The sequence below is a fragment of the Poecilia formosa genome, unplaced genomic scaffold (genome assembly GCF_000485575.1).
Source record: "Poecilia formosa unplaced genomic scaffold, Poecilia_formosa-5.1.2 Scaffold20, whole genome shotgun sequence".
Classification (NCBI taxonomy): domain Eukaryota; kingdom Metazoa; phylum Chordata; class Actinopteri; order Cyprinodontiformes; family Poeciliidae; genus Poecilia; species Poecilia formosa.
Window position 1 is genome coordinate 857,334 of NW_006799959.1, and position 23,008 is coordinate 880,341.

General features: G+C 35.3%; 1 protein-coding gene across 1 annotated transcript in view; it reads right to left on the reverse strand.

The window, feature by feature from the left end:
- Positions 1 to 4,920: 4,920 nt before the first annotated feature.
- Positions 4,921 to 23,008, reverse strand: part of LOC103134976 (protein unc-13 homolog B-like) — an 82,653-nt gene continuing 64,565 nt past the window's right edge. Inside the window, exons 23-34 of the mRNA XM_016669155.1 lie at positions 22,073 to 22,150; positions 21,861 to 21,938; positions 11,098 to 11,186; positions 10,859 to 10,996; positions 9,914 to 10,037; positions 8,950 to 8,994; positions 8,123 to 8,194; positions 7,006 to 7,153; positions 6,858 to 6,914; positions 6,517 to 6,600; positions 5,528 to 5,687; positions 4,921 to 5,454 (exon numbers count right to left, since the gene is read on the reverse strand). Of these exons, the coding sequence (XP_016524641.1) occupies positions 5,172 to 5,454; positions 5,528 to 5,687; positions 6,517 to 6,600; positions 6,858 to 6,914; positions 7,006 to 7,153; positions 8,123 to 8,194; positions 8,950 to 8,994; positions 9,914 to 10,037; positions 10,859 to 10,996; positions 11,098 to 11,186; positions 21,861 to 21,938; positions 22,073 to 22,150 (1,356 nt within the window). The 3' untranslated portion in view covers positions 4,921 to 5,171. The remainder of the gene's footprint in view (positions 5,455 to 5,527; positions 5,688 to 6,516; positions 6,601 to 6,857; positions 6,915 to 7,005; positions 7,154 to 8,122; positions 8,195 to 8,949; positions 8,995 to 9,913; positions 10,038 to 10,858; positions 10,997 to 11,097; positions 11,187 to 21,860; positions 21,939 to 22,072; positions 22,151 to 23,008) is intronic.

The window sequence follows — 23,008 nt, forward strand, 5'->3', positions numbered from 1 at the left end:
TGAGGTTTTTTTCTCCCTCCATTATTTAAAAAAAAATGGCAAAAATGAATAATTAAGTCTGACTATGAGGAGTAACAGTGGGCAATAAATATACAGATAGGTTTTGATTTAAAGTCAGAAATTTATCTTTTTCAAATCAAATTTGAACTAATAGTCTTCCACAAGCCATTTGTCAAAACGCTCCAGTTTGAAAGATTACATTTTAAATAAAGTGAATTTATTTCATACGTCGGCAATACAAAGAAAAAATAAAATAAAATGACAGGAATAAAGTCATAAACTTTATTCAGGTAATACTGCAACTTTATTCTCATATTATTATGACTTCTATTTTTATTTTCTTAACGTGAGTCTATTTCTGTGTATTCATTTCAAGAATGCTAATAAAGTTTTCCTTTTTAATAAAATGTTTATATTTACAGCCGTGTGACAGCAGACTTGGTAACATTTATTTAGAGTCTGTTAGGTTTATAAAACCCCTAGTATCAAATTTAACTGCATTTATAGACAATCAGTGATTTAATGTTATGCAATATTCATATATTAGCCTAAAACTTTTGCAAACTGTTAATTAAAAGCAAGCAGGGAGTTTATGAATCTCCTGCAGCGTGACGAACATTAATGTTACATTCCTAATTATTACTGAGGGCCACTAGTTAGTTAACAAATAGTTAAATATTTATATATGATAATTTATATAAAAGTTGAATCATACATTTCATAAATACATGTGAAAATTATTCAAATTTATTTTAATTAAATACATTTAACTAAAATTTATTTGAATTATTTGAGTAATTATTTAATTGCTGATGTTAATTCTAGTTTTAATTATTGATTTTCATGTTTAATTTGTGTTTAATACATTTTTAATATTAATATAAATATTCTATTTTTATTTAAAGGTATTTTTTATATAAACTATTAAATATATAAATATTTGATAATCATATCTGAATATTCAGACACTTTAATCATCTCCATTTGAGACATTTAAATTTATTTTGGAGTTTTAATCGTCAAACTGTTTTAAAATAAATACGTTTATTCCACTGTCGTCGTATTGGACATGATGTAAAACTTAGTGTAAATATGATTTATGGGGATTTTCCACTAATTAACAAATAACTAAATATGTTTTGTATGTATAAAGTAAATATTGATTTCTGATCGTGTAGCAAAACAAGCGTTCTAACATTTAATCAATGTGGACAAAGTTTGAATTTTTGTTTATAATGGCAAAGATATTTAAAGCAAAAACACTGCAAAGATGTTTACATCTCATATGAAGTTCTTGAAATTAAATGTCATGTTCAAATGATGCTGATGTTAAAATCCTGATGATTTTTAATTCCTGGACTTCAAGTCAACGGTAACTAACCAACTGTCACAAACATTTCCATAAATATTCAATATAATCAACAGTTTGTGACTACAGTTTATTTATGCAACATTAACTTTTGTTTCTATGTTGAATCAATAGTATTATACATTCATGTTTTGCCTGTTGAGGTAAATAAGTTTTGTTGTTTCATGTTTATGCAGTCAGATAATTACTGGATGTAGACTGAGGTCAAGATGAAATCCATTTTTCTCAGCAATACTTAATTTATTCCAAATTATTCCTGCTTTTGGCTTCATGTATGTTTATTTTTGCAGATTAATTCAGGTGTTATTGTGTGTGTGTAATTAAAGCTGGATTCAGATTTTTATACTGGACTGGTCATCATTACCTCAGAAAAAATATTTAATTTCATCATCAGTATTATCCTGAAACAAAAAAGTCTTTAAAAAATTTTGTAATCTTTTACTATATGGGATTGTAAGAGTAATTTTTGAAAAATTCTGAAATTTTCTAGAAAATAAAAGGAAATTTCAGTCCCCAAAATTAAAAATTTGCTAGAAAACAATTACAAAATTTGAACATTTTCTCTAGAGAATTTCTGAAATTAATCTAAAAATTTCAGATTTTTTTTCTAGCAAATTTTTGACTCTTCACACTGAAATTTCTTCATTTTTTGGTGGAAATTTAATCTTTTTTATTTTTCCAAAAAAACTCAGAAATTGAGATTCTCAAATGTTCTAGAAAAGTTTCAAAAGTTGAAAATTTGGTACCGGAAACTGAGATTAATCTCAAGTTTCAACAGGCACATTTTTGACTTGGAAATTTTCTGAGTTTGAAAAGTCAAAACATTTCAGACTCTGGAAACTCAAATCTCCATGTTTCTTTCTTTTTTTTTGTTTTTAAGAAAACTTATTAAATCTCAAAATTTGAGTTTTATCTAACAAATTTGTGGCTTCCAACAAATTGTTTGACAGAAAAATATTTTCTTTTTCTACAACAGCGTCATCTATGGTGTCATATATTCCCAACAGTTTCATTCCCTTAATTATTTCGTCTGGTCAGAATGACGAAAACTGGGTTGCAGGAAGCTGTGAGCTTTAGGAGTACAGGCAAAATAACTGCAAAGTGAAAGGAGACTTAATAAAAAACAATAAAGACTTTGATTCATAAATATTTTATGTACAAAATATTGTTACAAGTATATTCAACATATGTCACATTGGGATATTTATAATTACATAAATTTACTCGATTTCACAATACATACAGGAAAAAAAAAATCACAAATCTAGTGGATTTTGTGTACAATAAATACATGCTTTTATATTTTTACAATTTTGCTGTAAGCAGAGTGCAAGTGTTCAGCTGTCACTCCAGATGTGGCCGTAGGTCTTCAACTCACTGCAAACTGTTCGGCTTAATAAGGGCTAGGCGGATTTCGGCAAAATATGGGACTCTAGAAAGGCCACTTTTGTCTCAGAAAGAAACTGAAACACCAAAAAATTGCGACTTGCTGAACACTCGCCATCCTTGGCATGTAGTCAGCGCACAGGAGCGCAAAACTAAACGATGTACGCCATTCGGTTTGATCAATGCTGCAGGTCTGTTAGAGAGATCGCAGTGGTGGGCACCGCTACCTAAAAAGCTAGCTACGCTAACCCCAAAGCTAAAATGCTATGCCAACAAGGTGTTCAGCAGAAGCTAATGCTGAATTCAACCATGTTTACACTCACTGTGTGACATATGTAACCCTGAACAGTCAAATTTATTACACAACTAGGACAGGAAATGGAACTGCTGCCTATACAGTCTTGACTTGCTTCAAAATAAAAGCATGAGTAAAAACCTCTGACTACCTGATCAATTCTTAAGTTGATAACTAAAACTTTGACCCAGATGCTGAACAACTGAAAATTTGCAAAAGAGCCAAGGAAATGAGCAAATATATTAAAATGCTAAATGAAAAATTAGCACTTCTATTAGCAGGTTAGCCAACGTGTGCCCACCACTGCAACACCGTATGAATGCATTTTAAGGTTACACCATCTGAATTGCTCTTCAGCTTGTGGAAACTGTAAATCCAGTGAAAAAAAACTAAAAGTCTCTGCCAGTGGTGAATCAAACAAACACTAGTTTACTGTAATCTTTCAAAGTAAACTGAGCTAACCTTGGCAGCTAACCATCTGTTTAAGGCTTTGTCATAAATGAGAACTTGCTACATCATCATAGTCCTGTATGATTTTTACACCATCAATCACCAGCCATTCAATGATTAAAAGCAACGATTGGAGATGACACACTTCCTGTTGGGACCATAATGAAAACATCTACGTTAAGACACATCTGGTGCTACGAGTGTTGATCAATGGATTTAAGCTGTAAAATCAGGCTTGAACCCAAAAGGGGAGAGAAGAAACCATTTGCAACTGAATTTTCAGACTAATTTACGAAGAGTTTTCTTTCATTATCCCCTCATATTGAGTCCAGTGTCAGAATAAATGGTGGTACTGATGGCACAAGAGATATTTATGAGGACTCTTAAAGCCTCAAAGCAGTTAAAAGGTGCATAGGTGCATTCACACCAGCCCTGTTCAATTCGATTGAATCCAACTCCAGTCCATTTGTCGAGAAAGTCCGGTTCGGTTGGGAGGTGTGAACGCTAACTGACCAAAAAAAAAGCAAACTCTGGTCTGCCGAAAAACCTGTTTCAGTTTGGTTGAAGTGAACTGTGGCGCGGTTCGAACGCATATGTGGATCCGAAGTGGACTGAAGACTGCTCCAAAACCAGGAAGTGGACTGCAGTGCAATGCATTCTGGATAAATGCAACCAAAACAAACACATTAGCCTAGCGTTAGCTGGAGAAATGGCTTGTTTTTTGCCAGATAAAAGAGAAATCCTAAAACTGAAAAAAATCTGATGCCACTCCATGTTTGTCTACATTTCATGAAGAAGGAAGTGACGCTCAGTGTCTTCAGAGGTTCTTGTGTCGTTTCATTCTGCACTGCCCCCACAGGCGAGGAGGGGAACGGGTTTTTTCGATCAGTTTGGATCATTTGACACTGAAAATTTAACAAATGTTGAAATTTTGGTTCCCAATTAAATCGGTGTTTAAACACCCTGAGTTGCCTGTTATTAAACAGACCTGCTGTTTTTTCCTCTTAAAAGCGTTTTTTGTAATTAGCGTCCACTGCTAGCTAACAAACATCTGTTGTGGGATTTTAAGATCTTTGAAAGTGCGCCCTTTAAATTATGTTTAATAAGTAGCAAGTTGAATTGCCATACAGTCAGTAGCTGTATTTGTATTACAAATATGTGCAAATCTGTCAATTCACAATCAAAATATGAAATTAAAATCACTTGTGAATAAGCTCGTTCAGACGACAAATCATTAAAACTCATGGATGTAAACAGTTACATGAGATTTGTCGTTTCTGCCAGTAGTAACATCCGGTTGTTGATCATGTGACTTGTGATGCGAAATAAACAAATTTTAATAAAAACACCATCTTAGTGCTAAAACCTTTTCATCAAAAGTGTTTTTTTTTTTTTAAAACTTGGCGTGTTTCCATTAAGATAATCTATTTTCATTATTTCAATTTGTACAATTTTATGGTTAATGGAAACAGAGCTAGTGAATATTTTTCAAGGGGAAAATTGATTTCTTATAAAACTACATCAGTTCTGCATCTGATATTTAGGGACATTAGTAGCCTTTTTTTTTTATAAATTGGTGTGTTTCCATTAAGCCAATGATTTTTCATGATATCAATTTGCACATTTTTCGATGGAAACGCAGCGATCACTCAGTCCTGAGTCAGAATCGGCTCATCTGCCCTCCTCCGCCGGCCGAGTTTCAGACTTCAGCTTCACAAACTCCTTGGCCACCTCGTCGGCCGGCCGCTGGGACAGGATGCGCATCACCGTCAAGCCCGTGTCGTCGGTGTGGACGCGCGGCCCGAGGGGACACCAGCACACGCAGCTCTTCCTGTCGGCCACGTCTCTCAGCTGCAGCACGGCCAAGCCGACCACGCGGTCCGCCCGGCCGAAGCAGTAGTCCTTCACCGTCGCCTGGAGCTCGTAGCAGTCCGGGGACTCCTTACCCAAAACGCTGCAAAAGCACAAAAACGAGCAAATAAACAGAAACTAACGCAACGCATTTATGAACGCATGGCGGTACTTACAACTGGAAAGTCTCGTTGAACTTTGCGGTCCAGCTGTTGTTCTTAGATTTCGTGGTGAACTTTCGCTTCTTGTCGGCCATAAAGGGGCCGACCATGGAGACCTCGACAAACGGACGAAACATCCCGGAGGTCTGCCACTTCATGTCGTTCACCGCAATGACTGATGGGACAGAATGCAGAAACAGGAAATTAACAACAAGAAAGCAAACGAGGAAAAGAACTTCAGCATCCAGTCTGTTGGACTGATGGATAAATTATTATTCATGAACCAACGTAAGAACTAGACAAGAACAAATCAGAATTACAATCATTTTCTCCATCTGTCGTGTTTAGCTCATTACATCGGTACAATTCTTTCCATTAATCAGGTTTTTTTCATTAACATTTCAAATTACTCATATAAACTTCAATGGCTGTTACTGAGCTTGTTGCTTTATGGACTGAAGCTAAAATTGAGTTGCTTTTTATCCTTTTTTCTGTCTTACTGTTAACCTTATCAGGTAGAAATGCAGTCCGTTACCATAGCTACCGCAACAAGAAAGTTACCAAAATAAAAGCATAGAACCCTAGTGGTAGTTACAATTAACTTTCTCTACTGTTCATTAGTACAGATATGCTAATGTTAGCATTGGATAGGGTAGCAATTGGCAAGCTTAGGCTGGTCGCCCTCTGGGTTGCCCACTTTCTCTAACATCCATTATGCTAGCATGAGCCCTGGATAGGCTAGCGTTAGCGTTGCTATCCAATGCTGGTCACACACAGATCATACTTTTCCTCTAAAGAAAACTTTATCTAGAAAAATGGTTGACATGCAACGTCAGCAACATACAGAGTGTGAGCGCTGAGATCTATTAAATATCTACTAAACATGCATACTCTTCTATTTAATCAAGAAAAGGGAGCCGTCTTTGCTGCTTCCTTCGTTTCAGAGGCTTTGTAGTCTGATTTTCAGTAAATACGTTTGAAGTTTCAGCGGGATAAGTTCTCACCCCTGACGTTGATCTTGCGTTCCTTTCCAAGCAGCATGTCGACCTGCAGAACAGCCTCTCCGATTGGCTTCTCCACCCCAGAGCCTGAATCACAACCAACAATATCAATGTGAGTCACAACACGTTTATCATGGCTTCGGATACCCATTTTATCATCTTCAGTTCCCACTTTAAACTTATTAAATATCCTGTAGTCCCAACAGAAGTTGGTAAAAACAATGGAAAACAACAAAGACACTCTCCATTTTGCTGTGGTACGAGTTGAAGCTGGAAAATGTTAATCAGCAGAACAAAACAAACCATATGAATCCCCAACACCAATAAGCTGCAGAAAGCCTCACCTCTGTCGGGTTTAATCTTCTCATTACCAGTGATTCTGATGCCAATCCCATCATGCACTGAGACAACAACAGATAAAACAAATAGATGATTTTAAGACAAATAAACCACACAACCAGCGTCAGACACATGCGGAGTGTGTGGGATCACCTTGGGAATGCTGCGTGGTGACGAAGGTTTTGATTAGTGCGTCGGTGCTCTGGGAGTAGAGAGAGAGAGCGTAGCGCAAAGAAGCTAGCTCAGGACTTTTCTCCACGAACGCCTTCTTGAGCCCGTTTCCTCCAGCGTGAAAGTATTGCTGATTGGCAACAGAGGAAGGAAACGTTTCATTATCTTACGCCATTCTGTCAAATACTGTAAATTAGTCTACAGTGGCAGAAGGTTACACAAATAAGCTGGTGGTTAAATTCATAGTCAGCTAACTGTATGGCTATGTTGAGTGGGTTAAAGTATACACATCCCATTTTATTGTATTTTTCTATTGAAATTTCATGTAAAACACCAACTGTGAATACTTTTGTAAGGCACTAGTTTCTTTCTCATAATGTAAAATTTTAGTTTCTGCAGCAGCAGTTTTTATTCATAATGCCAATTTTGTTTTATTTTTACACTTTTTATTTGTTAAAAAGTTACATCAATAATTGCCTGACTAAATTAATGCTAAAAATGGGTTAAAAAAATTGGGTTTGAAATATGATCAGTGAGACATCTCTGATCAAATTTCAGAGATGTCTCACTCAGAGATGTCAGTGAAGAGTCAAAAACGGGTGAGGTGGACGGCTGCGTCTGGAGATCTGGTTTCTAATCTGTCCTCTCACTGTGTTTCACCAGTGGTCGAGTTCAGAATGAGGATTTGCGGTACAAAATATCTTTGGCATGTAGAAACTCGACTGAGTGAGTCCTCTTAGCACCAAACTATCTTTGATGTGTACTTGTCCGGTAACCATGTCAACAAGAATTCTGGCAGTTATGAAAAAGTAAAGGGCTCTAGAACATTCTGAATGGACTTTAATGGCTTTTTACCTTGAAAACTTTCGTCTATTTGAGCTTTTATGTGTTTGAAAAACACTTAGACATGTGGTTGATTATTTAGCTAGTAATTACTTTTATAATATTTCAGTTTCAAAATCGTTTTGAGTGCAACAATAAAATGAGTGTATGATTCACTTTTTCCTAAGCGTTTTAAAATAACGATGATAGACGGATAAATAACTAAATTAAATTCCGAGCCCTATCTTAGTTCATTAGGAGTGTTTGTTAAACCTACCTTGATGGTCTCCAGTCCTGCATCAATAATCACACATTGCTTAGGAGTCAGAGTTTTAGCTTCAGCTCCTCCCTGGAAGAACAGACAAAACGTAAATAAAGCAACACTCAAGATGAAATCAGCAGATCCACAAGTTAGAAATGCAGTCAGAAAATTAGTTATCAGAATGAGGATTTACAAGTGAGGTGTTCAAAGTGCGGTCTGGGGGCCATTTGCAGTCCCTGAACTGATTGTTTCTGGCCCCTGATTTCAGTTCAAGAATGATACAAATTTACTCCAGGTGGTTGCCGTAGATGGAGACTTTTTATTTTTAGTTGGGGCAAATTTAAATTTTACAATAGAAAATGTTAGCAACAGCAGTTATTTCTCTGTCCCCAGGAAGAACAACATCGAGTTACTTTTACTCAAAAGCTGCCTTTGCTGCCCAAATCTGCTTTTAATTAATTACTAAAATAAGCAAACTTGTTTTTTTCTAGAAAATTTATAGGGTTAATCTAAAAATTTTGGAGTTATTTCTAACAGGTGTTTGAAAAAAAAGAGAAAAAAGAGTGGCCTAAATCCTGATTTTATTGTTCGGAAATGACTAAATTTTGTTCCAAATGTTTGAACACCTCTGCCTTGTGAAAGTACTCACACTCCATTTATTGCATTTTAATTTCTAGCCAATCAAAGAAAAGCAGTGTGAATTAAAATGTCTATTTTGAGGCTTTTTAATTGTATCTATCAGCAATTTATTTATTTTTATTCATCAGTAATTATTAATAAGGTCTAATTAGGCCCCAGGAACGTGTCAGAGAAATAAATGCCTCTGATTGAAGCTTTGCTACCTTGAGATTAGAGAGTCCCTTCGCTGCTGTGAGGAGCTGAGCTCCCTGAAAACAAACAGAGAAAATTTAATCTGAAAGTGATTTATCCCAAACACACAACCAGACAACAGAGAGAAAATATTTAGAAAAACCTTTGTAATATCCTGGAAAAGCAAAACAGTGACTGACAGCCACCAGCAGGGGGCAGCACAGCCTATGACTTACACGTCATACAGGTATAATGCTATGAAATAGGAAAAGAAACATAAAATTTTACTTTTACTCAATTTATTTACTATTGATAAATTAATACATTCATTTAGCATAAAGCAACTTGATACATTTGACTGCCAGCATGCAAAATAACGTTTTCCTGAATCTTTATGAATGTTTGTCTGTTGTCATGAGGCTTCATTCAATAGACATTTTTAATGCAAAGTTGCATTAAAAGTCCATTAAAAGTGTAAATTTTACAGTAAGTGTCATTATTTACCAAACAGTCAAACCTTCATGAAGACTTCTTCATGTTCAGTGTTATGCTCACCTCTTCACATAAAGTGTTACCATTTTAACTTATGTTTTATAAAAATGAATGAAAAAAGAGATTACATTAATAAAAAACAATCTGATTGAAAAATATATTAATTTTAATGTTTCCATTTTTTTCTCATCCTCCCTCCAATGCTCTGAGGCCTCCACTTTGAAAAACAGAATCTTACAATAAAAACAACTTTTACTGTAAAATGATGAGTTTCATTTAGCTAAATATGGTTCTAACCTGATTTTCATTGTCGTGTGAAACCTTTTCTCCTCTTCCTCTACTCTTATAATTGGCAATTTGTCTGGTGCATTGTAGATAACAAGGGAGACAATTACAGTCCTGCTGCTTTGATTCTGGAGGTTTTTATGTATAATTTTTAGAATAAATCCCATTATCTGAGTGGTTTTGTGAGTCTAATTTCCTCCAGGTCAGAGTTTCTCTCACCAGGCTGTCGTTGCTCTGAGGAAGGACGACGATCCGCTCCAGGCTGCTCAGGACAATCTTCCACAGATCCTTCAGGATCCTCTTCAGCACTGTTTTCTCACAGATGCCAGCGAAAATGCTGAGGCTGGATCACAAATAGAAAACATGGCAGTTTAAAATATTAAATATTAAAGAAGTCAGCCTGAGAAAATACGCCAAATGGCACAAATTAACAATCTACATTTTATTTGAAGATATTTAACCTTCATTTTCAATTATGAATGAAATTATTTGTTGTTTTGTTTGTAAGGCAGATGTGCAACGACATACTAGATTCATCTCAGAAATTTTCTAGAAAAAAACTCAGAAATTTCTTAGTTTGAAAAGTAGAAAATTTGCTTGGAAATTTTGAGATTTACCTCAAGTTTTTTTTAGTTTGAGAATTTGAAAATTTACCAGAAAAAAAAACTCACATTTTTAGAGTAATATCAGAAATGTTCTAGAAAAACAAGGACATTTTTCAAAAGTTGAAGATTTTTTACCTTTGAAACTCAGAAATGTCCCAGCTGTTTTTCTAGAAAATGTCAAATATTGATCTAAAAAATTTTTTTACCTTAAAACTCAGAAATGTCCTTGTTTTTTTGGGAAAATTTTGATGTGTTTTTCTAAAAATTCACTCCTTTTTTATCTACAATGGCTGTCATAATGAAATGAGCAGGGCTGGAGGTGGGAGATTAAGGGCCCGAAGGCTGGGCCAGTTTTGGTGCCTTATCCAAAAAAAACAAAAACATTTTACTCAGGAAAATTATGGTACATTATTAGTTGGCCTACACATAAGCAGGTTTAAAGTGTGACTTGTGAAATGGTTCCATCTGGGTCCCAAAAAGAAGTTCAATAAGTTCATAATGTATATATCCATAAAATGATCCTACTCTACAGTAGATGGTGAGCATCTGGATGACTTACTTCCCATCCAGGAACTCCATTAGGGGCCTCAGCGTTGTGTCGGCGTCCGCCTCCGCAGTGTTGTGGTTGGGCGGGCCTTTCATCTGGTAGAGGATCTCCGCCATCTGTCGCATGCAGCCGTTTATACGATTCTGGAAACTGGAGGGGATTGAGTTAGCAAAACAGATTTTGTTTTGTTTTTTAACATTATTCACATTAATTTGGGGTTTAGGTCCGAACCGGGTCCTGAGGGTTGTTACCTTTTGGCGAACACGGCACTGAAGTTGTCCAGGACGGTGTTGAGCTTCACCTGGAGTTCGTTGAGGATGTTGGCTGCTTCAGTATCCAACTGCAACATGGATAGAAACAAAAAGGATTAAAGAAATAAGCTAACAGGGCCGACGCAGTTTGGAGTCGGTACCTGCAGCCAGAACTGGGCTGCAACGTCACGTTCAATGTTGCTCAGCTGCTCCGTTAAGGAGACACTCCAGTGTCAGTTTGCATGATTTCAATCGTTTTTCGATTTTCAGCTCATACCAACATCTTTTTGCTCTTCAGAACATAAATATTGTTGTTGTAGGCCTGGAAAAACCAAAATCAAACTCCAGACTTTTCCCACCTAAATAAGGATTGTGTTTATAATAAATTTAATGGGATAGATTTAAGATTTAAGAAAAAATAGCAAATAAGTGTTAACAGAAAGCCAACTTCTGTGTTTTTCTTGTTTTTCCTGTACAGAAAAGAATATAGAAGCCAAAACGAGCCAAAAATCATGGGCACAACATGAAGCTTCTTCATGGAAAAAACCCTTCACCATTAAACTTGGCCTTGAGCTGCTTGGTAGCAAACCATTAAGGATAACCATTCTAGGAGTAAGAAAACTGCGGCTCATTTGGATGCTTTGCGTGCTCTCCGTGTTACACCAGTCAAAGCAGCAGCAGCTGGACGAATACAAGGCGAAGCGTCCTAATCAGTCTTTATTAAAAAGCTCCATCAATAACGCAGAAGAGCGTTATTAGCTAGCAGACACTGGGCACGCTGCCACAGAGTCTATATAAGCGGGTTAAAGCTTTACCTTCTTGCATTATAATTGATAAATGTTGGAGGTGAAAGGTCGGTCAACAAAACACACAGCTGTGTTTATGCAGAGTCACGTAAAACATTTTTATGGGCATGTAAACATCAAAGTTAAGGTCATGCACAGTTTTTCCATCATATGATACGATATTTAGGATTTAAGCTAGTATATTCTGTTTACCTTCACTGCTGGAAGTTTACTCAGTTTAAAGCAGCAGATTATAAGGACAAAACTGACACTGTCCCACTGCAGCTTCCCATAAAGGGCAAAACGAACAGGAAAGAAGCTTTTTTAACATTTACACAAGGGCTGAAACGATTAAGCAGATTAATCACGATTAAACGATAATTGTCGACGGAGCAATAATTAAGCCAAAACTGTATAAAAATATGCATATTTTACATTTAAAATAAATATGTTCAACCCAGAACTCCTGAGGTGGCGTAGATTTAGCTTCACTTGATTCAAATTCCTTTTTTTTTTTTTAAATCTCCTCTTATTAATCAATAAAATAATCAACAGCTCAGCTCTGTACTGTATCGATAAGTTGATCAGATGTTGATGTCAGGAGTATTTGCATCCTTTGCTACAAATGATCAAACATTCACTAAAAGAATGCAATAAAAATGTTTATTTTCTTATTTACAAAAGAAATTGAGTTTTTTTTTATGTATTTTCTAATATTCTGTAAAACAATAACGGTGAAATTAAATAAAATCTGCAGACTGCAATGTCTGCAGATTGCAGTCTTGGATGGGATGGATCGATCAACAAAAAGCAGAGATGTTGAATAGTAAGCAGTGGGTTAATGTTTGAAAATTATCTAATTTTGCTGTATATGGAAAAAATCAGTTCACATAATCCCTGCTCTGTTACTATAACAAACTTGATAAATTAAAGTGCAGCAAAATCATCCTTTACCATTTAGTTTCGTACCTTCTTTGTGACCACAGCAGTGGCTTCAGTCTTTCCAGACAGAAAAATAAAATTAAGAAAATAAGACAATCAGAAGTATCACTTGATGACAGATGGGCACAAAGCGACAATAATTAATTCATGATTTACTACAATGTAAAATCATGAATTAATTTAAACTGTCATTTTCACAAATCAAACTCACTGGGCGGGATTAAGGGACACCCTAACGTCTGATTGGCCGCTTCCACAGAGACCCTGAGGTTTGATTGGCTGCTTCACACAGAGAGTCAAAGCAACGTCTTTGAAGTTTGCTACTGCTCTGAGGTGAATATTTCCACTGTAAGTGTGGAGAAAATCCCAATGAATTGCTGTAATTTATTTACTACAAACTCTGGGTGAGCAACTCCAGCCTCTATATCTTTAGTTTGGTCTGAAATGTCGGTAAGAAGTTCACGGGATAGCGTTAGCCGCTGCTCGCTAGTGGGCGGGGCTAATGTTGATACAGTCGTCGGTGGCAGCTTCATCCATGCTATTATTATCGATATTTGATATTTCAGACCAAACTAGAGCTGTAGAGGCTGGAGCTGCTCACTAAGAGTTTGTAGTAAATAAAGTACAACTACTTATTGGAGATATTTATGCACTTTCAACTAGAAGATATTGACCTCAGAGTTGTAGCTAACTTTGGGGAAATTGTCTCGACTGTTTGAAGCAGCCAATCAGACATCGGGGTCTGTACAGGAGCAGCCAATCAGAGATCAGGGTCTCCGTTAGTCCCACCCACAGAGTTTGATGGATGAAGTTGACAGTTTAAATTGATGTGCTGTAAACACCGGAACATGAAAAATTTATTAAATGATGAAATCATTTTATCTAGCTTTTAATGAAAACATTTAATGTGTCATTCATTTTAGTAAATGAATGACGCATGTAAACAATTATTTCATCAGTTGTTAATTAGGTACTCTCCATGAGTCATATTCCAGTACCAACAATCTATATCTATCACATAAAATGGGAAGGAAAGATGATGTTCACTAAGCAAACAAACCTTGTTGACTTCGTCTTTTGACTAAAAAGCAAACCAAACAAAAAAATGAAACATTAAACAATGTTTAACCCTAACCATCTAAAGAAGCCTTTTCTCCCCGTTATGCTAGCAACAATTTAAAAGCACACTCAGCAGAGGTAAATAACAGACAAATAGATCCAAAATGGGTTTCTAGCAGCCACTGATGGTAGAATTAAGTTGAAATACTTCTGGGAAATGTGGGAGGAAACTGGGTCAGCAGACAGAACCATTGACCTGGTCGGCTTTAATTGGGTTTCAAAGTTATCGCACACGACGACATATAGAAACATGGACATCTTTACAGTTGATTTGTGGTTGTTTATTTGATCTAATAATAGGATATGGATTATGTTTTCCTCTAAAGACAATAAAAACTCTAAAAATCATAAATAAATATATGTTCTTTAGTTTTTTTTATTATTTTAAGCTGGAAAAAGAAAAACAAGCTAAACAGTTTCAATTAGGACATACAAGAAGAGATTTTGAAATCTGTTGTTTTTCCTCTCCATTCAAATGTATAGAGTTTTAATCTATATTTACATTTCCTAATTTTAAATGCAAAGTCTTGGCATATAAATAAAGAAGTGAGCTTCTTCTGAGTAACTAGTGGTTCGTTTTCTTTTATCACCTTTTTTTCTTCCACTTAACTAATTAATAATGTGATTTAAGAACCCACCTCTTTGGTGTTAGACTCCTCCTTTGGCAAAAATGAGAATAAAAACATTCAAGAAGGAAGTTATTCAATATTTTCCTTGCACAATAAACAGATATATTTTATGGCGAGTATTAGGGCCAAGACGTTTTTTTCATTTTGGGAATAAAGTCATAGGTTTATGACATTAATGTTATATTACCAGAATAAAGGCATAATATTATGAGAATAAAGTCAAAATAATATGAGAATAAAGTTAAAATTATGTGCAGCTACAGTCAGTGTTGCAAGAATAAGATAATACTATGAGAATAAAGTCATAATATTACAATAAAGTTGGAATAATGAGAATAGTTGTAGTCGTGTGAGAATAAAATTATACAACAAAGTCAAAATAATAATACAAGAATAAAATTGTAAAATTGCAAGAAAAATGTTTATTACCAGCAAAACGTTATAAGAAGGTTGCATATTAATGAAGTTGTAACTTTATAAGAATTCACCCACAAAAAAATAATTAGAAATCAAAATTATGAATGTTGAAAATCATTTGCGGTTATATATTGGTGTCAGTTTTACAAATGAAAAAATTCTTAATATTTTAATACATCAGCATCAAATTATAATCAGCAGCAGGACTTTGAGGCAATTGAGCAGACGACTGAGTTGGATTGTTAACTATCAAAGATTTTTCGCGTATTTTTCTACTTTCTTCTGGTAATTTTATGACCCAATTGTCACATTATTAAGATATATTCTAGTAATAAAAAAAAAATTTAGTCTGGCCCCAATAATCATGTTTCACAACTAGCGGAGGCGTTTTGTTATAAGTTAAAACATCTACTGTATGTATTTAAAATAAGCTAATCATTAAGGGAAATAAGCAGCAAAACCTACCAGTCTAAGCTGTAACGATAAGGCAGTTCAAAGAGCATCGCATTAAAGAAACACTAAGAGGAAGTTTTCCTCAGATGGAGGTGAAATGAGATCACAAACCTGCTTTTCTTCGTCTTTCTTTTCAGCCTGTAAGGACACGTGTGTGTGTGTGAGCCACAGTTTCTACTTCACATCCTCACACACACACTAAGCAAAAACAACATGCTGGCGGCCATCTCGTTTTATCACTTTCAGAAAGTTCACCGACCTTCTCCTAAAACAAAAAACTAATCAATAATGATTGATGGACTGATAAGAAACGTTTATATCGTGCTTTTTTTTTCCAGCCATATCATCTACCCCAAAAACTAGCTAAAGATTTGTGAAATACTAACAGGATGAGGATTTAGAAGCACAAACAAACCTTTTCCTGTTTGATTTCAGACTGAAAAGAGATTGAAATAGAAAAAAAACAAAAAACAGAAAATAGGTTCAAATCTTAAATAAAACCAAAAACAAATGTAAATGTCAGTTATTCTGCCTTCAGCTCACCTTCTCCTGGTCAAGCTTTTGACCAAAGAAAGGAAGAACAGAAAAACATGACAGTTTAAATAAAGATAAGAGGAGGGAAATGTATTAGGGAGAGCTACTGTCCTGCAGCTTTTGGATGCAATCCTTCCCAAAACGGCTGAATGGAAGCAGCCATTAACCTGATCCAGCTGCAGAAGAGACGCATCTGAAAGCTGCAGGACAGACGCATCTGAAAGCTGCAGGACAGACGCATCTGAAAGCTGCAGGAGAGACGCATCTGAAAGCTGCAGGAGAGACGCATCTGAAAGCTGCGTCTCTTCTGCAGCTTTCAGATGCTGTCGTGCAGGACAATGTCGCACGGAAACAAGAAACCTGGTCAACACAGGAAAAACAAGAGGATATGATCCAATGTGAGGATTTCCATGAGCAGCAACGGTTCGTTAAATAAATGATGATGGGAATAAGGATGCAAGTTAGTTATCGATTAATGAGCAAATGTTATCGATTGACTAGATATTGGTTGATAAATAGACATTTTCTTAAAAAAAACTTTTTTCTCTTGTATTAAAAAAATCATGAAATTTCAACATTATTTTGTCTCAGTTGTATTTTCACATTCTCGCTTTCGTAGCAAATAAGTAATTTTTTGTTGAGGAGTTAACGCTCCTCCATCATGCAGCTCAGTTGAATTAAGCGCATTAGGAGGAAAACTTTAACGAGTTTGTTGAGTTTTTATTTGAAAGAAGAAAGGCTAAAGCCTCTTTATGGCAGGAGATTAGGGCCCCTAAACAGAATTAGACATTTTTTCTCAGACTTCTGAGAAAGAAGTTGGAATTCTAATATTTAAACCAAAAAATTGAGAAAAGTCAAAATTCTGGAAAAAAAAAAAAAAGAAAATTCTGGAAAATGCTGGAATTCTGAGATTTTAGCCAAAATTTGGAGAAAAAAGTGAGAATTACGAGAAAAGTCAAAATTCTGAAAAAATAAGTATGAATTTTGAGAAAAAAAACCTCTGAGATTTGAGTCAGGATTTTGGTATGGCCCCGCCATCTTTGTTTCTGTATCTACTGGTTCCAGTTAAGGATGACCAGCGTCGCCCTCTGCTGGACGGCAGCCAAACTAAATACTTAAAGATGGTCTAAACGGATGTTAGTAGCTAATCGATTGTATCTAATTTTAATCTAATAATCCATTAATCGATAATCATAAGTGGATTAACTGCTTGCATCCGCAGTAAGAAGCCAAACAAACCAAACCTTCTCCTGCTCGTCTTCGCTCTCATCATAAGCTGAGGAGTCGTCCTACAGGAGGGCAGATAACAACTGCTCTAATCACAAAACAAACTAAAATCTATTAAATTCAACCAGATTTCACCAACAGCCATGAAAAGGAAACATCTAAAGTCAGGTTTCTTCTACCACTATGAGAGACGTTCTGTGCTCAATAAAAAAAGCTTTAGATATCTCAAGTGTTTGATTTCCACTTCAGCTCCCTCCTCAGTCATCTCTGATTAACTGAGAGCAGCAGCCAGAAATCCATATCTTTTCTCTGAGACAGAAAAAAATATGTCTGGAAACTCCATGTAACAGCAGGAAGCTAATCTTTTTAATTTACTTTGTTTTTTGACATCTATAACTGAGCACAGCTGCAGTTTCTGGCTCTGAGGGGATTACTTGTCTTTCAACACAAACAGAAAACCTCACTATAACAAAGCACAGCTCAAAAAACGAATCGGGAAAAAGTTTAATGCTTTTTCTCACTTATTTCAGAAAGTGAAACTCATATTTTATTGATTCATTACAGAAAACGGCTGCAAAATACAATCGATTAAATTCCACAGATTTATTTAAGCCTTTCTTTATTCAACATTAGAAATCTAACCAAGCCGTTTCTAATTCAAATATTTTAGTGCACTTCAAATGAGACAAAACTAACAAGGATCTTTTCAGCTAAATATACTTGTTTAAGTCAATTATTAGTTATTGTTTAAGTCAGTAATTCCTTAATAATGATGAAAAAGTTATATTTCCATTAGTAGATTTCACTTACAAGATGCAAAATATGTCTTGTTATAAATAAAATTAGTACTTTTTACCAATATTAAGAAATTATTTACTTAAAACAAGCTCCTTTTTGTAGCTGAAAAGCTACTTGTAAACCAGTTTTGTCTTACTGTGAGTGTACTGAGATATATTAGAAATTAGACCGAAAATACTTGGAAAGATTTTCTTTTATTCTGAGTCTCACTTTCTGAAATAAATTATTAAACTTTTTCACAACATTTAAAATTTTCTGCTGTATTTCTACAGCACAAAACACAACGGCCCGACCGACCTTCTCCTTCTCTTTGTTGTCGACCTGCGACGGGATGCAAAGAGAGCGGACAGAGTTACAAATACAAGCTGCCCTCTTTAGATGCCACACAAAAACATACAGCACAGGCGGGCACAAGTCTACACAACTAAAAACTGACTTTTTTTTTTTTAGAGAATTCTGATATTAAAGCTAGATAAAGGTCAAAATTCTGAGGAAAGTTAAAATTTAGAGAAAAAAGTGAGAATTCTGAGAGGAAATCAGAGTTATTAGAAAAAGATTTAACTTTTTTTCAATGGTCTTCAAACTGCTTCTCCATCACAAACTCCAAAATCCCAGTTTCCAGTTTTCAGCCATTTTGTGTTAAAAAAAAAACTTTTATCATGCAAAAAAACCCAAAGAAAATGTTTAACTGCTGGTTTTACTAAATGGTTTAACAAATAAATATTTTTGTGTGCATTTATTTATTCTAAAGCATGTGCACTTATTAAAACAACTAAGCAAAGTGAATGTTTTAAAGTGGTATAGTCAAAGTTTGAACTTCAAATTCAACTCAATTGAAACTTTACATGTGTCTGAATTAAAACAAATTTGCAAGAAGAAATTAAGACACATAAAAGACAAACACTTGATAAGTGATTAGTTTAGGGGGAATTACTTTCCAACTTAAACTCAGGTTTAGCTTAGAACATAATCTAAACTAAAAAATGGAGCATATATGGCATAAATACACTTAAAAGTAAAATTTGTCCAAAAACTAGTAACTAGTTACTACCCAACTCTGTTGCCATGGCTTTAGTCTTACCTCAGATCCCTCAGAGTCTGAGCAGCCAGACTGACATTTGGTAGAATAAAAGTAAAAAACATTAATAAAAAAAATCAAAGAAAACGGTAAGAAATGAGACATTAACTAAAGAAAATGATGAGTTCAGTGATCTTCTCTCACCTTAGAGTCCTGAGACTGAAGGTGGGGAAGATTTAAACCAAAGGAACCAAACAACGGACGGTTATTTTAAAACATAAAGGCCATGAAGAAGAGTGAAACTGAAAGCAGGTTTTTAGTTTCTGCTGCTTCCTACCCACCATGGCGTCCTCTCCTTCGTTATCGCTAACGGCCTGCTGGCGACGGGCGAATGGGAAATAACAGGAGGTGACAAGAATTAATGGAAAATAACGGAAAATAATTAGAAATAACAGGAAATAACGGGAGATAATTAGAAATAATGGAAAATAACGGGAGATAATGGGAAATAACGGAAAATAACAGGAAATAACAGAAAATTACAGGAAATAATGGGAGAAAATGGGAAATTTGAAAAGAGACAAATGAAAACAGACAAAGAAACGTGATTACAGAGAAATGAGATCTGATGAGAAACGAAGGTCAAATCCATCCATCCACCTATCCATCCATCCATCCATCCATCCATCCATCCATCCATCCATCCATCCATCCATCCACCCACCACTAAAAATAAATTGTGTATTTCAGAGAAACAAAGATATATTATTTATAAGTTTTATCACATCTTTAGAGGAGAATAATAATCTAGATTAGCTCCTTTATAACGAATTAAAATTATTTTATTCATTATACCGGCAGCAGTTTAACGCAGTAACCAGTTTATGTCACCAGGTGGCATAGTTGAGTCATGAGGGATTTAACCTGAACTACATTCATGATGAGATGAAATGTTTGAAATACGATGGAAATATTTAAATAAACCAAGATTACATCAACAGTGTAGCTGTTCTGATTTGGGTTTTCTGATCTTGAAGTATATTTTCTTCTCATTTATGTAATGAAAACCTTAAACTTGGTAGCGTTTCAGGAGATGTGACATCTCTGTTGTGACTGTGTTCGTTCGAGCGCTGGGCTCTGGTTTTACTTCATAATGAATAAAAACTTTGGTTTTTCACAGGCGTCCCTGAGCTCCACCTCGTACGTCACCTTTGACCTTATGGAGTAAAAATAGCAGCACTCCTCATTATTAATATTCTTCTGGACAGGATTAATATGAAATATATATAATAGGTTTGACCCATGGAGCAAAACGTTTTAGCTTAAGAAGGATGTACATCTTTCTCTCTGTATCTGCAATTTAAAAACTGGTTTTAAATAATAAAACAACAAAGTTTGCATATTTACTAAAAAATATTAATACATGTGCAAAAAACTTTTTATATGTTGTGTAATTTTCAATTAAAACTGCATCTTGATGTTCTGATGTTCTCATTGTCAAAAGTTGAGTTTTCTGGTCATCCTGCTTTGAAAAAAAAAAAGATTCAAATAAATAATTAAAACTCCAAATTAATGATTTAATGTAAACTTCTGACAACTTACCTTTATACAACATTTAAAACGCAAAAAAACAAAATTAAAAACTGAGTTTATCCATAAAACCCACCTCTTCATCGCACTCGTCAGGTTCCTCCTCATTCTCAAGCTTTTTGGAAAAAAACGCAGCAACGGATCAGTTGGAACGGGAATATTTTTGGTTTGTTTTTTATTCGTAGGGAAAAGAGGAATTGTCAGAAGGAGAAAGAGGAGTCTAAAAATATCGGGATGTACAGGGAGGGAAAAGGTTTATCTTCCCACTGACAGGAGGAAGGAGGGTGAGAGAAAATTCAGACGTACCCTCTCCTCCTCAGCTGTTAACTGCACAGGAGCAAAGAATCAGCATTACTTCTGACATAAAGTTGCTATTTTAAACCTCCAGCTTTTACATTTCCACAAACAAGCTTTGAAATTATGAAAAGTTTTCTTCACTTTCATATCCGAGGAAGAGATTAGCATTTTCTCTGAACATTCAAAGCTTCTCTGCAAAAACACAAAGTATTTCCAAATATTTCTGTTTAGTTTTTAATGTAAACATCTTAGTACATTTGAATTAAGACAAAACTAACTTACAAGTAACTTTTCTGCAAAACACAGGAGGTTGCTTTAGGTCAGTAATTCCTTAAGAATTGTAAAAAGTACTAGTTCTTCTTGCTGAAAAGTTATTTGTAAAATAGTTTTGTCTTATTTCAAGTGTACTAAGATATTTGCACCAGAAACTAGACCAAAATACTGGGTAAAATTGTGAGTTTTTGCAGTGTAACACCTGCTGACCAGTAGTGCGGACACTTCCACTAATCCGCTAATTTTGCATTTAGCGCTTTAGCATTTTTACTATACTAACATTGAAAAACATTTAGCGCACTTAGATCCCATAAATAAAGTTTTCGGGATAAATCCTAAATCGCTAATTTATTTGGCTGTTTTGTAAACTTTCAGTTAAAAAACGTTTGACGTTTCGGTTATCGATTATTAGTAATACATAGTTCCCACAGGAACCGCCATCTTGGTAGGCTGGATGTCTGCCTTAGCTTGTAGATAAAAGCTACATTAAGCTAATTTTGCTAGCTCTGCAGTAAGCACTACAGTAAACATCACTGATATTTATCATAGTATTAAACAGAGATTGGTGATGGAGTCAAAATATTTATTTAATAATTCATCCAGTGAAATCTGGATTTGAAGAAGACATTCAAGTCGTTTCAGGTCCGTGAGTTAATGGTAGGAAAGGATTCTGTTGTTTACCTGTTTTGCTCCCATGGACTCGAACATCTTCTCCAGCAGGACCCTCATCTGCTGGACGTTGTTCATCAGCACACAGGGCTGCAGGAAAACACAAGAGACGACTGCACTTAGAAAAAATAACAAAAACAGACCAATCAAAGTGATCAAGGCAAAGGAAAGAGAATAAAATCAGGTTAATTTGAGCTCAAAGTTGTATAACAGAAGCTACTCACTATCTTCTCCTTCTCACAGTAGGATGGGAAGCTCTTGGCCAGAACCGCACAGTACTGCAGCAGAACCTTGGTGATGGTCTGTGGAAACCAGAAAAACAAGAGAAAACGCTTTGGGATATTCTGGAGATTCCAAATGTTGGCATCTTTTCCTGTCAGAAAATAACACTGCTTCATGAAGCTTGATTTTTTTCATCCAATCAGCACATTCCTTGGAAGAAAAGGAGCCAATCACAAGCAACAAGTAAAAATATTCCAGGAAGTGAAATAACAAAACAAAACTGTACATAGCACACTAGAATTTTGTAGCATAATACAGAGTAGTTAAGCAAACAAATACGTTTACTTTGTGCATTTCAGGAAACATTTCTATAATTCTTGATCTACTCTGTGATGCTGCTCAGTTCTGCCTACTTTGAGCTTCTTTCAGAATGATGATTTTAGAGGATCTGTCACTTTAAATTCAAATGAGCTGCTCAACTCAACCTTTAATGAAAATTACTACAAAAACAGTAGATGTGCAAATATGCAACTGTACATCTTTGAAAAGCATAAGTGGAGCCTCCTGCACAGCCAACAAGAATGCAGCAAGCTTTCCCAGGACTATAAGTTGACAACAAAACACTTTTCTTTTCCAGTAGCCATTGTGCAGCGCACCAGCTGACTAAGCATGCTGGAGCTCAGCTGGGGTTGCTAAGTAACAGACTGGGCTTGGCTGGGGTTGCTAGGTAACGGGCAGTGCCTTCTGAATTGTGATGTTACGTTCTAGAGGTTTTTGAAACGGCTCATTTTCCAGACACCACGAAGAAATATAAACTTATTGACAAATAAAACACACGTCGGTGGTTATTTCTAAGCAGTTTTTCTGTTTTAAGAAGTAGTGAAAACCCAAATGGAAAAATGAAAACATGCAAAATGTGAATTTTGCAAAAAACACCC